Below are 12,772 nucleotides of genomic sequence, written 5' to 3'. Positions count from 1 at the left end.
TTTTATTGCAGGTGAGTTTTCCCAAGAAAATCGTAACCAATCTCTAGTGTGTGGTAAGTTAGAACTAAGTTTTTTAAAGTTTCAACTGAGATTTAAGAAAGTAAGTCCTGTGTGTCTTAACAGAAAATGTTAAGAAACTGTAAAGTGATTCTCAGAAAGCTTAAAAAAGCTTCCGAAAAGTGCAAAAATCAGCTAGAATATATTCTATATTTTCGGTATCAAGAAAGCTTCCAAAAGCTTTCCATCAAAAGGCTTAAATGGCAATAAATAATGTATTATTTTTATGGTTTCTTCTCTTAACACAAATCATTTTCAATCAATTGAAATTCAGGATAAATATTATTTTTAAATGCTTGAAAAAAAAAAAAAGAAAACTCTTATCTTATCGGTTGGAAACTGCAATCTAAGCTAGAGAGAAAAATCGGAGCTCTAATAGCCTCCCAGGGCCACGCCCAGGCGCAAGGCGAACGTCTCCATTAATTTTAAAACCGCCAACTTATCAGGCAGCGTCATGGTCCTAAGTGATTTTCCCCGGTTCCCTTGATTTACCGCCCCAGCCGAGGCAAAAAGGATATCTGGGCGTATATTACACACATAGAGCAGCGCTGAACTGAACCGAACTGAAGGCAAGGACATGCGATACTATGCGTCCTTCACCTTCCTTCCCAACCGCCCCAAAAAGCCCAAAAAAAAAAAAAAGGAAGCTGGCTGGGAAAAAAAAATTTATACATAAATATCTTTGAGCCAGGACCTTCGGCATTCCTTTTAAAGTATTCTGTGTGCGGCGGCTGCTTGACATTATTATTTTTTATTTCTTTTTTTTTTTTTATATATAAATTTATACTTTTTTGTGTGTGTTTTGAGGCTGATGAGTGGCCGCTGATCAAAGGGATTCCTGGCCTGGCAACAGTTTCCGGGGATAATTCAATTGGCTTTCTAATATGTGACATTAAAGTTCGATTTTAAAGGACACTAATGTTCACATTTAATTGCAAGAGTGGGGATAGATTAAGTCTAAGTTCTTCTAGCTTCAATTTCAGTTTAAGGCTGAGAAATCTGAACACTTACTCTTTCAGCCTATTTTAAGAAAGAATTTTCATTTAAAAGTCTACGCCTTTTGCGAGAAAACTTTTGTTTGAAAACTTGAAATTAGATTTCTTTAAATTAAACATTTTGTAGAGCTTTTTAAACTTCTGTGTCTCAAATTGTCCCTATTGTGCTGGCTGAAACTCCGATCGGATGCTGGCCTGGGCCCCCAAGGACATAAGGCATACCTTTGCCTGGCCTCGTCCTGCCGCTTCCTTCCAGCCAGTGCCCCTGCATCGATGTCGGTTGTCTCATTTGCATAATTCTAATATGGAACATTTTTGGCCAATTCCACAACTTGTCCACCTACACACACACTCCCATGCACGTCCTGGGCCGGGCTAAAGGGGATTTGCATAAATAAAACTGTAGTTGTATCCTGTAGTATCCTGCCACTGTCCTTGTCCATTGCCTGTCAACGTAAATTACGGCCATTTGATTTCGGCAATTACAACGCATTTTTGTGCAACAATTTTTCGTCCTGGGGCTGGCCTCCTGCTCCTCTTGATTTATAGGTCCTTTTTGTCGAATGTCCTTTTAGTGTCCCGACTTTGTTTGCAGGGGCAATTTCAATTTAAGCTTCTCATTCAGCTTCGACATGTCGTTGAGCAAGTTAATTATGAGCTTATCCTTGGACTTGTCTGCAGTTGACTATTTATTGTCGCTGTCCTGTCTGCAGGACTTCCTCTCATCTGAGTTTTCTTTTGTCCGCTGGCATTGTTCTCGACATACATATTTTGTTGTGAGTGCGCTCGCTATTTGGCTGCCGTCCCAAAAAAAAAAAAAAGAAAACCTGTAGACAACCTTGGCCATGGAAAGGACCTTCTATTTATCTAGCTTTGTGTGTTTTCTTTGTCCCGTGACTCGAGAGTTGTTCTAGCTTGTACTTGGAGAGTATCTCTAGCTTGTACTATTTTGCATTTTGCGGGCGGAAAAATGAAAATGAAAATGATTATCATTTGTTTTCGTTAAGTTTGGCCAAAAATCCAAACTGTCCCGAGCCAACAAGTTGTGGCAGCTCATAAAAATGAATTACGTGCCACGTTCGGTCCCCAGGACTTAGTAGTTTATCTCTCTTTCGTCCTAGAGTCCTCCTGGAGGGATAAGGAAGTGGATTTTTTTGATATACCTTGATGTGGGATAACCTTCCTTTGTGGCTTAGAGTAAAAGGATGGAACGCAAATTAAATTGGGGTTGAGTGAAATTTATGCATTGAACGTTTTTCGGGAAAATATGTAAAGGATTGTGGAGTAAACAGCAGAGTCCTTTGGCTTTTCTTCAATATATTTATGGTAATTTTTGTTCTTTAATGTCCTACTCCTAGGAGTCTCTGATACGTCCTCCATTTAAATTCCTTTTCCCGGAATAAACTTCAAAATAAGTATTTCTTTCAATTACAAAAAATAATTCAATATAATTTGGATTGATTTTTTGTAAAGAGGCTCTTGCTCCTTGCTCCTCCTTTTGGCCAGGATTTTGTTTATTTTTTTTTCCTCTGACCATTGTGTAAGTCCTTCGAGTCAGAGTCTTATGCAAATGTTCTCAGGGACCCTCAATCGAACAAATCCAGGCCTGGCTGTCCTCTCTCTCCTGTCCCGTCCTGTCCTGTCCGTTCAATCAAAGTTGACATTGCCTGGCGGGAACAGGACGATCCGGATTCCGCATATCCCACATCCGCATCATCGCTGTCATTGTCATTTGTTGTGTGTACGTGTGTGGGTGGGATTGTTGCTTTAAAGAGATTTTATTTATGCAACGGCATGTGCTCAGTGGAGCTCACTGAGCCTCGCCTGGGCTCTCTGCTTAACCGAATTTGGCATGCAAATTTGCACGTGCCATTGGTCTTAGGCCCAGACTCGCTACGTTGCTTGCATTTAATTATTAAAATTTAATTTGGCCAATTCGCCGGGCTTCCTTCGCAGACTCTTTTTTTCTTGCCATGCAGAACAAGTATACGCCCCGTTGAACGCCCCAAGAACCAGAACAAGCATACGACCCGTTGGCCCGGTCGAGAAACTACTCTAAAATTGAGGACACAAGCTTGTGCTGATTCAGATCCTTTGTCTTGCGAGCAAACAACCTGTTTGCATACCAAAGAAGAAAAAAAAAAGTTTAAAAAAAAAAGGAGGAAAAAGAAAAGCCATCAGAGTTATGACCCAAAATAGTTTCTCTTTTGTTTTGATTTTACTTTTTTTTTTTTTTTATGGGAAGGAAGGAGGACAATTTTTATTCCTGTTGCTCGCGAGGCGGCGCTCTGATAAATTTTTGATAACTTGCGTCACTGCCACTTCTGATGCACGAAAGGGAAAGTGTGACCGAAAGAGAGTGGCTGGCTGGGCGAATGTTAAGAGAGCATAAGAGAGAGAAAGCTCTCTTGCAAGCACGTGCCGTTAGTCGGCAAAAGCGAATTCAAGTTCAAGTCGCACAACATTGAAAGCCAAGTTCAGGCTCCAAGGCTCCCCATCTCACTCGGTCCTACTCTATCCGACTGTTACCTACTCACTCGCACCCTTGCACGTGTTACTCTCTCTCCCTCTCTCTGTCAGAGGACTTTGTATTTTTGTGATTATGTAAGCAGTTTCTGTGTTGCCACGACTGTTGTTTGCTATTTATCCTTCTGCTATTTTGAATTTATTTTTTGTATCCTTTTCTCTTAATTTTTGTTTGTGGCCACAAATTTTCAATTGCCTTTTTTTTCGTCCTTGTTTTCTTGTTGGTATTTATTTTTCATTTGCTTTGGAATTCCCAATGACAGGAGGCATCCTTTTTGTAGTTCTTCTCTGTCCCTTTCTTGTTGTTTCCCCTCCCCCAAAGGACATCCTTCCCCATTCTTTATTTTGGCATTCATTGCGTGGCTGTCTCGCATATCTTAGCCATCCATGGCATCCATAAACTTGTGTTTCCTCCACTCTCAGTGGCATCAGATCCTGGCCTGGCATGTCCTGGCCTTGCCTCGCCTCCCATTTGTTGCGCATCCCAGATGAACTCAGTGCCTCTGGGGACTACCAAGTATTCCTGGCCTTGATTAGCTTTCGGTTTGTCCTTAAATGCTTTCTCTAGAGACTGCGGTTATTTCAATTCAAATCACTGTCCCTTTGGTTTATATTTAGGATGGTGTTTAACCTTGTGGTGGCTGACAATGATTGAGCCTGGCATTGATGGTGGAAAATGGAGAAGGAAAAGGAAAAGGAAGTGCCACAAGGACAGGGCCAGGACAGGAGGAAGGACACGTCCAAGGGCGCGTCCAGGAAATGAAAGGCGACAGTCGAGTTATGACTAAGAAGTGTTTGCTCGTCAACCTGCTCAAGTTAAGTGAGAATTTTGGGCTCTCCTCAAGGAAGGTCCTGTGCAAAAGTCCTTGAAGAATTTAATATTCTGTACTGCTATAATAGATCCCACCGTTTATCCTTCAATAGCCCCTACCTACATCCCTAATGACCTGTACACTAGGCTCTTTTAATTTGCTTCTTGTCTGCCACTTGCCGCTTGCCGCTTGGCATTAATATCCTAGAGGCAGGACCCACCACCCACCCCCCGCTCTTTGCCAGCCTCATTTGTGAGCCTTTGTTTCTGGCCCCCACTTAATTACAATAATTCATCAACTTGTTTTCGTTTCCACGGTCGTCCACTTTGATTAAGTTTCTGTTTCAGTTTCGCTCTTGTTTGGCTCTTTTGTTTGAATTTAATATCGAGAAAATGATATTATTATTTATTATTTGGTTTTCCGCTCTTCAGAGCATCGGGTTGCAAGCTGCAGTTGCAAGTTGCACAGTCATGTGCAACAGGCAAACACGAGCCATGGCCCTGACCATGGCAATTGCAATTTCAGTGGCAATGCCATCGTCATCCGGACTCCGTACTGCATTGACGCACACAACAACCGTCCTCGGGTGTCCTTTTGATTTTCCTGCATTTTCCACACCACATCCCCCCCCTCGCAGGACTCGGGACTCCTACTGCCCAATGATTTCAATCAGACTGTGGGCGTGCATTAATGTGGCAAGGAGGGAATGTGGCAGTGGACGGGATAGGACGGTGGACGGGACAGGACAACAGGCTCTTGAGCCGGGCCAACAAGCAGGCATAAACAAAACACACACACACTACCACATTAAATAGCGGCCAATGAGAGGGAGAAAGGGGATTTCTCTTCGAGAGAGCTTTTTGCTTTCAAAAAGAAAACTAAGAGAGAGCTTTATTTCTCTTGAATTAGAAGGACTCAGTGATGCTAAAATGGGTTTAAATTTATTTAAAAAATATATGTTTTAATATTAGAAATTTAAAATTAACAAGAAGCAACTTAAATACATAATTTATTAGATATTATTATTAATTAATAGTTTTCAAAAGTTAGGAGTATCTTTAAAAAGTATCTTCAAAAGATACCACCATAAGTGGCCTAGAAGTTAGGATCTTAATCTTATATCTCCCTAAAACCTATCTTATTATCACATATTTTATTTGTGACTATTTTAAAACTTAATCTATTACCTTTTATAAAATTTCCCATAACTGTCAAAATCATTTCCCAAAGTTTCTAATTAAAATTTCAAGCTTCAAGGCTTCTATCCCATTATGCAAGAAGTTAGCAGGCTAAGCAGCAGAATTCATGACAAAAGTTTTGCCGCAAAGTCTGAATAATGTAGTGCGAAAAAGGATTGCAAGGTGGCATTAATAATTGCTTTATGGCGCCGTTGTCCTGCACGATAATGCGGCTAATTGACAGTGGGACCTGAGCACTGTTTTTGGCCAAGAGAGGCAAAGAGAGGAGAAAGCTCTCTCTCTCTCTCTCTCTCTCTCTTAGCTTGCTTATCAGTGGGTGATGCTGGTGGTGCGAAACATTCTTGGGTGGTTTCGGCGCTGCTGCTCTTCTGGCTCCATCGCCTTGTGTGGTTTTGGCCGCGCTGCTCGTCCGTCGCTCGGCACTGTCGCTTTCTGGCTTTCTTTCCCGCGATGCCATGAAAAACATTTGGACGGCTTCCGTTTGGCATCAGTTTGTTGGCAATTCTCGAGCCCATCGGCCGCACCGACCAGACACCCCTCGAAACAATACAACAAATAATTCTAAACAATATATATTTCTAAATAAAATAATTAAATAAGAAAATCAATTAAAAGAATCTCAGAGAACTTGAAACATTCGAAAAAAAAGACACCAGATATAAGTGAAATCGAGAAATGTTTATGAAATAAATCGGGAAATCAACTTGTGATGTGATACGACGCGATTTTTATCATTTTCCATTGAGTTTTCTCATTTTCCGTTTTTTATTTGGGTAATTTTTATGTTCTACCATTTTTTTTTTTTATTTTTTTGGCAATTTTTTATGAGCTGTTAAATGTATTTATCTCAGTTTGTATTTCAAGTGTGAGAGTGCCCGGGAAGTTAATTTAAATATTTTTATGTTTTCTGGCCGTTTATGTGGCAGATACTTATGTTGTCTCAGTTTTTATGATTTTCCCATTCGGTGCTCGACGCGAAAACATAAATAAATTAATAAATTCTTGGCCGTGAATGAAATTAAAATTTGTATTTTGTCACTTGGACTCTCACTCTCGTGGCCGAGAACTAAGTGGAAAAATTAATTTTGAAAATGAAACAAAAAGTGCATTGACTTGCCGAAGAGAACGAGAATTTTTTTGGCCAAGACACAAAGTCAAGGTGGCCAAGCGAAACACTCTTCTTAACTCTTGTTATTGTTGGCATTAAATTAAATCAAATTAAATCAAATTATATGCATTTTTAAATGTGTTTACGAATTTATTCAAAATAACAAAATACAAACGCAACGAAATAATCAGCGAAAATAAAATATAAATTCTGTTTTTTGCTTGAAAATCATAAAAAATGTGAGCCAAAAATTGAGATATTTATTGGCAGAGCTGATTCTATTAATATTTAAACTTAAAAAAAAAAATTTAGTAATTGAAATATTTATCGAAGCTATTGGCACTTGAGGTAATGGGATAAGTTGCAGGCATCCGATTTCAATTCCTTTCTATCAGCTTCAATTAATTTTAATCTCTTTTAGTCGCAGAGCAGTTCAAACACTGCCTCAAAACTTGTGCAAATATTTGAGAATCAGCTTCACTCACAGCCACGCCCATTGACATTGCTATTCAATTATAAGTTTAATTTGCAAACTAAGAAACTAAATTGCCGAAATCCCCAATTCAATAAAGCCAAAAACAAACAAGACAAAAGTTTGGCAATTAGCAGGAAAGGCCAGGCATTCCAGAAGCAAATTCAAGTGGAAAATGACTATAGCAACTTTATCATTATCCCACAGGACCCAGGGTCCCAGGTCCTCTCAAATGATTATTTACTGGCCTTAGACTTGGAATCGGAAGACTTTTTAGTCCTTTTTTTCCTTCAGTTTTCTGGAAGACAGCACGCACCTGAGATGGGGCGAAAGGCGAGTCGTGTATCTGCAAGATACATAAATAATAATACCAGCTGCGGGAAGTGAAGCAAATGGCCATCGATATGGATGCGAAGGATGCGGAAGAGGCAGCTGCCATTTGCTAAAGTATCCTTGTGGAGAATCCCTACCTCCCATCCCTCCCCAGACTAAGCAGGCTTATTTGCTAGCAACCCTGCCCTTCTAAGCTTACGTGACTTTTGTGCCATGTAGAGTCCTGTAGGTCCTGGCAGGACCTAGGACTAGTCCTGCCACCATAATTCTTTCATTTTCCCCCATTCGGGTTGGGTGCAAGTGAAATTAATGAAGCAGTTCATCCGACACTGAATTGATTGGCTTATTACGCTGGCAACTTGATAGTCCTGCTACTAGGACTAGGACTAGGACTATGAATTGGAATGGAATTTCACTTTCATTTCACTTTCACTCCTCGGGACAATGACAGTAGCAAAAACAGTAACAGCTAAGGGATAAGTGCTCGCCTGACAGGACATTTCTTGGGATTGCACGCCTCATTTGTCTCACTCCGTGGCTCATTTTTATTTTTTGCCTTCCGGAATCCAGATCGAGACAAGCATATGGAGGGTTTCTCATAATTGAATTCCCATCAAACCGCAAATAACATCAAAATTACATTATTCGCACTTCTTTGCTCCTTCCAGGGAGTCCTGGCTGAGAGCTTGGTCCTAATTGCGAGACATTTCCGATATTTCAGTCACGTTCGAGTGCTATCAATATGGCCACGTCAATGCCTCAATATTTGGCATCGATGGCAACTTTTCGGTCTGTCCCAGCTTGACTCCATCAAGTCATTAATTTTTGGTTTTCCTCTTTCTCTTATATATTTTTTTTAAGAATTTACATAATACCACAAGGTTGAATGATACACCCCCAAGTGTCATTTGTTTGATTAGCAATTTCAATGGGCGTGACAGAAAAATAAAGCTCATGAAGAAGTTTTAACTTCACAAGAGAGATTTTCTGTCAACTTAATTTAAATAATATTTCAGAGAAAGCAGAGACCCCCGAAGGAGAAAGGAGAAAGTTTAGAGGAACAGAAAAGTTACTACAAATAAATATTGTGTTTCCTGAATCAAAAACTTCAACTACAATAATAATAAACAAATACTACGATTTTATGATCCCAACAATTAAACGGTTAACACAAAGAGTTCATCGAAGTCAACTACGGGTCGGTTGTCGGTTTACAAATAAAAACAAAAAACAAAAACCATAAACTATATATCTATATACAAGAATATACATAAATAAAATATATATAAAAATATTACTCTCAAGTATAAAAGACATGCGTTAAAGAGGCTTTCAAAACTTACATTTAATGTGAATTTGAATATAAATTATACACACCACTGATAACTAAATCAAGTGTGACTAAAGCGATTTAATATTTATAAGGAAAACAAAGTCAACTAAGTAAATATTTGTTAATTAAAAAAAGCCAAAGCAAACACACAATAAAAATACAAATAACAAACTAAAAATTACAAATTAAAGCAAACAAAGTTACAAAACGCCGCAATTGAAAGCTTCCATTTTAAACCAGAGAACTATATATATATATAACAGATACGATAAATATTTAACTATACGAATATATAACCAATATAAAGCATATATAAAAGTTACTATTTTCTATAAATTTATATCGGAATAAATACTATATGTACGTGTTAGCGCCAATATTGAGCCATATATGTACAAGCAACATTTAAGATTTTAAATCCAAAAATATAAAAAAAGTAAGGAGAGAAGAAATTTGAATAAAAAACACCCACTCTGGCCAGACAAATGCTGCAATATCAGCAACCACAGCAACAGCAACAACAGCAACAGCAGCAGCAACAGCTACTGCAACAGGAGCAACAACAGCAATTGCAACTGCAACACCAGCAACATCAGCAACATCAGCAACTGCTGCAGCAACAGCTGCCACAGCAGCGGAAACAGACCTACAAAGAGTATCTGCAACAGCATCAGCAACAGAAGCAGCAACAGAACAAGCAACCTGTTCGCATTTTTCGCGTTCACTACATCCGATTAAATTCGAAGGACGGCGTTCCGTCCATCAATCAGCAAACTGGCCCCAGCGGATCTCAGAATGGCGCCAAAATGAAGACCATTGCGCCGAATATCCGCCGGCGGCGGAGGTGTGACAAACACCACTTGGAACTCTACTGCAATGAGGCCACTTCCGCGGCGACATCGCCGTCGAATGGTCCTGGAACGAGTGGCCATATCCACACCACAACCAGCAGCAATCAACTGAAGCCCGGCGGCCTGAGGCTCCGGGAATGCATCACAGCACCGAGCACGGCGGCCAGCTCCCCGGTGGACGAGCAAATGTGCATCCCAGCTCCACCCATAACGCCGCCACCGGCCTTCCTCACCGAGGGGTACAAGCGTTCCAGCACATCGGTCTCCACCTCGGCCCTGCCCAGTGCCACCAACCAGGAGACCCAAACACAGACCCCCACTCATGGCCATGCCCAGAACCTGAAACAGAATCACAATCACAACCAGACCCTGATCCGACAGCAGAAGCCGTTCCCAGTTGTTGGCAACAAGCCCTTGGGCGGCGGTAATGCCACTAGTCAGCCGCCAAAGCCCCGGACGACGGCCACCATTGCGGTCACCCTGAATAGCGGCTCGAACAAGCCACGTGCCACGGTCAAGAGGAGTTTAGGTGAGCGGTTAAGAGATGGCCCAAAAGCCAGGGTCAAGAGTAGGAATGAGATTTAATAAATAATATTTTATTTTAAATAATAACTAATTAAGTTCAAGCTTACCTCTTAAGTCTAGTTGACTAATTTTCTTTACTTTCTTCTGTTTCCGACCTCCAATGGCCTAAACCTCTGAATGTCTGCCAGGGAATATTGCCTTGGACATTGCAGCGTTTTATGGCGCCGGTAATAAAGTGTGTTATATACATATATATAAGAAAATAAGAGTGGGTGTGAGAGGGCTGGAGTGTGCTGGAGAGTGATGGGCGTGGTCAGCCATAAAGACCAGCCACCAAATTGCAGCTGCGTCCGGGCGGGCTTTGGGTTTGAGATTCCTCTGGAATCGAAAGTGGGTGGTTGGTGGGAGCTGAAGCGATTAGCTTAAGCCTGCAACTTTATTGAAAAGTTTTATGGCGAGCGGGTGGCTGGGCTGGTAGCTTTTTGTGTCAACATTGATGGACAGACAGCGGTCTTAAAGTGTCGATCAACTGGAGTTGCATTCAATAGTTTATGGAGTGTGTGGAAGAGAGCTTTTTAAAAAAGGATACAATGTCCTCAGATGGATTTCCTTTCCGGCCAATTACAAAGAAAAAGACTTTAATGGCAATTTTTGACACTCAATAGTGTAGTATTTTCCAGGACGATGTAATCCTTAACGAACTCTTATTATTTCCCAACTCAGTTATCAGTGTTCCTTCCTTTTGAATGATACTTGCAATCAATAAGGCCATTGAGGGCGATATGCAAATACTGGCATAGCAGATCCTGAAAATGTCAATAAAAATAAGTTTCAATGCAAGTGCCACCTACGTTCGTTGGCTGCCATTGATTGCATTTGCCGGCAGCCAAGAATTGCATATTAGGTTGCCCAACTCACCCCAGAGAAGCTCAGAAATATAAAGAAATTGTGGGAGAAAGCGAGAAATATGCCACAGAGCTAGAGGGCCAAGACCCTTTTGCAGAAATTGTCGCTACGAATTTGATCGATTTGTGTGCACAATTTGCTCTTAATAAAAATTCTATGCTTCGAGTTATTGTTTGTGGGTGGAAATTGTTATTCCATCACTGAGAGAAAACTCCTGGCTTATACTACAATAAATAATAAAATAAATTGCCTTGAGAGCTGCATCTCTTCTATTTGCCCAATGAATTGCATAAGTCCATTTGTAAATTGTGTTCCACTAACCCCGGCCAAAAAGACACGTGTGTTCTGGCAATTACCAGACTCTGGCATGAGTTTGCCAAAAATTTTCATGCTCCGATGTTGCTGTTGCCTCCTGCCACAAATCTAATTCCGCAGCAAGGCTTTCATAATGGATGGCCCCGGAATGGTTGCTGGAAATTCTATGCCAGAGGGCAGTTGATGAAGGAAATCTAAAGGATTCGGGGGGTCAGGGAGGCAAGTCAAGCTTACAACCTGCATGCCAAGACTCTGTTATGAAATATTCAATCAAAATAAATAATTTTCAAGTCATAAATTCAAGGCTTTTCGCTTTCTAGTCAGTCTCTTGCTCCCATTCAGTCAGTCATTCAATCCAACTGGTCACCCAGTCAAGGCGGACTTCATTTTATTACTCAAATATTTTCATTTTGCATTTTCCTAATGAACAAACTATCTGTGTCAGAGTGGATAGATTGCAGGTCGGCAGGAGTAAAAAATTAAACTCGATTGCATTGGAAAAACTTTTTCAATTTTCAGGCATACAAGAGTTAGGGGGATGACTTAGGGCTTAAAGAAAAATAAATTAAAATAAATGTATGTATTTATTTTTAACTTCTTCTTTGATCCTCTTAGCCACACAAACTTGTATCGACCCTCGAAACATTTAATTTAATTAATTTTCTCACCATTTCCTTACAAAACGAAAAAGTTTGTAGAACCTATAGAAACAAGTGACCAGCGTGAATAGGGAGCTTGGGCTTCTAGTCGAAATTAATTGGCAATTAATTTAAAGTTGGCAACTTTGGTGAACTTGTGCAAGTGCAGCTGCAGCGGGCCAAGTGCAGAATTTTTGGCCTAAAGGGGCCAGCTAACCGACGACATGTAAGCCAAGCAAGCATCTCAAGGCCCCTGGGGGGCAGGGTTATGCGAAAGTATGGGCCAAGAAAAAAAAAAATTGCAGCAGCCGACTGCCTCCAGCCAATTGCTAATGTGGCCTATAACTTTTTGCCAAAGTGGATGGGGGGGGAAAAACTTTCGAATTATCCCGGGAGCAGTAGCAGTAGCAGTACCAGTAGCAGTACCAGTAGCAGAAACTGAAGCACCAGCGAGTTAATAATTAAATGCATTATGCGAAAGCTGCTTTATATTCGTACTTGTATTTATTATAATCAAGGTTTGAGGCCTTGGTGCGTTATAATCCGCAAACATTAACGCAACACCAAGAGCGCCGCGTCATCATCAGAGCTCTGAAGCCCAAGAGTAAGTGAAAATTGCGAGGAAAATGAGGGGAAATGGTTGTGGAAAGTGGGCGGAAGCTTTTAATTGAATGCGTGACTTGTTGAAACTTTTTGTGATTT

The 12,772-nt window shown here is 40.6% G+C and overlaps 1 protein-coding gene across 16 annotated transcripts in view; it reads left to right on the top strand.

The window, feature by feature from the left end:
- LOC6493134 (phosphatase and actin regulator 4) overlaps nucleotides 1-12,772 on the top strand; it is an 88,323-nt gene that overhangs the window by 53,822 nt on the left and 21,729 nt on the right. Inside the window, exons 1-2 of one of the 16 annotated variants that reach the window (XM_032454321.2) lie at nucleotides 6,000-6,362; nucleotides 8,519-10,215. The exons of 13 other annotated variants lie outside the window; for them this stretch is intronic. In XM_032454321.2, coding sequence (XP_032310212.1) covers nucleotides 9,321-10,215 — 895 coding nt within the window. In that variant the 5' untranslated portion in view covers nucleotides 6,000-6,362; nucleotides 8,519-9,320. Of the gene's footprint in view, nucleotides 1-11; nucleotides 6,363-8,518; nucleotides 10,216-12,772 lie in introns of those variants that run through there. 2 more of the 16 variants (XM_014908748.3, XM_044714470.1) reach the window with 2 other exon arrangements.

The sequence above is a fragment of the Drosophila ananassae genome, chromosome 2R (assembly GCF_017639315.1).
Source record: "Drosophila ananassae strain 14024-0371.13 chromosome 2R, ASM1763931v2, whole genome shotgun sequence".
Taxonomy (NCBI): Eukaryota; Metazoa; Arthropoda; class Insecta; order Diptera; family Drosophilidae; genus Drosophila; species Drosophila ananassae.
The sequence above is the reverse complement of the archived record's forward strand: the minus strand, read 5'-3'. Positions and strand labels throughout refer to the sequence as shown.